Raw genomic sequence first — 1,409 nt, forward strand, 5'->3', positions numbered from 1 at the left:
GGGGAACATCGGCCTCTCCTTGGACTTTGCAAAGCACTCAGAAGGCAGTCTGTCTTTGTACCACGGCTTGCAGTTCATGCCCGGGGGCAAGGGTTCCAGCGAGACTGGACGGGACCGCCGCCTCTGGTAGGCCATGGTGGCCGCGGCTCCCTGCAGTCCTGCTACAGCTACCTGAGCTTGTTGTTGCAAGGCCTCTCTGGTTGCTAGGAGACCGTGTGGCCACGCCCAGCTGGGATTCTCCGTGGCAGGCGCAGCAGGAGCAGCCCTGACGCTCTGAGGACCGCCCCAATGACTACTACTGTTGTTGAGCATCATTTCGGACGCTTATTTGTCATCGTTATCTCTCCTTTGGTGAAGTGACTGTTCAAATTTTTTGCACATTTTTAAATTTAGTTGTTTTATATCTTATTATTGACGTTTGAGTGTTCTTTGTGTATTCTGGATATAAGTCCTCTGTCAGATATATGATTTTCAAATAGTTTATCTACATTTATGGCTTGTCTTTTCTTTATCTTAACAGTATCTTTCAAAGAGCAGAAGTTTTTGATTTTGATGAAGTCCAATTTATCAACTCATTCTTATTTGGATTGTGATTTTTGTGTTGTATCGAAGAAAACTTTGCCTACCAAAGGTCATCACAAAGATTTTTTCACTCTTCTGAGTTTTATAATTTTAGGCTTTATATTTAGGTCTGTCACCTATTTTAATTTAATTTTTGTAGATGGTGCAAGATATAGATCACAGTTTTTGTTGTTTCCCCTGTTGGTATCCAATAGTTCCAGAATCTTTTTTTGAAATGTCTATCTTTTCTCCACTGAATGTCTTTTACAACTTTGTAGAAAATCAGTTGTCCTTATTTCTGTAGGTCCATTTCGGGACACTCTTCTGTTTCATTGATTTGTTTTTCTGTTTTTACACTAATTCCACACCATCTTGATTACTTTAACTTTACAATAAGTCTTGAAATCAGACTGTGTTAGTCCACCAACTCTGTTCTTCTTTTACAAAGTTGCTTGGGTTCTTGGAGGTCCTTTGAATTTCTACAGGAATTTTAGAATCAGTTTGTTAATGTCTACAAAAAAAACCTGTTGGAATTAAAATAAAAATTGTAGTAAAATACATATAACAAAAAAATTTCCATTTTAACCATTGTAAGTGTACAATTCGATGACATTCACTACATTCGACATGTTGTGAAACCATCACCATGATCTTTCCCCAAAAGTTTTTCATCACCCCAAAGAAACTCAGTACTGCTTAAACAGTAACTCCCCATTTCTTCCTCCCTCCAGTCCCTGGTAACCACTACTAAACTTTCATGTCTATGTATTTGCCAATTCTAAATATGTAAGTGAGATCATACAGTGTTTGTTGTTTTGTGATTGACTTATAAACTCAGCATAGTGTTT

At 38.4% G+C, this 1,409-nt stretch overlaps 1 protein-coding gene across 1 annotated transcript in view; it reads right to left on the reverse strand.

Moving 5' to 3' along the window:
- The window catches only part of LOC111820686 (protein FAM47E-like), a 1,499-nt gene extending 1,184 nt beyond the window's left edge, over positions 1–315 (reverse strand). The window contains exon 1 of the mRNA XM_023731845.1: positions 72–315. Within this exon, the coding sequence (XP_023587613.1) occupies positions 72–315 (244 nt within the window). The remainder of the gene's footprint in view (positions 1–71) is intronic.
- Between the last annotated feature and the right edge of the window lie 1,094 nt (positions 316–1,409).

This window comes from Trichechus manatus, unplaced genomic scaffold (assembly GCF_000243295.1).
Source record: "Trichechus manatus latirostris isolate Lorelei unplaced genomic scaffold, TriManLat1.0 scaffold00046, whole genome shotgun sequence".
Classification (NCBI taxonomy): domain Eukaryota; kingdom Metazoa; phylum Chordata; class Mammalia; order Sirenia; family Trichechidae; genus Trichechus; species Trichechus manatus.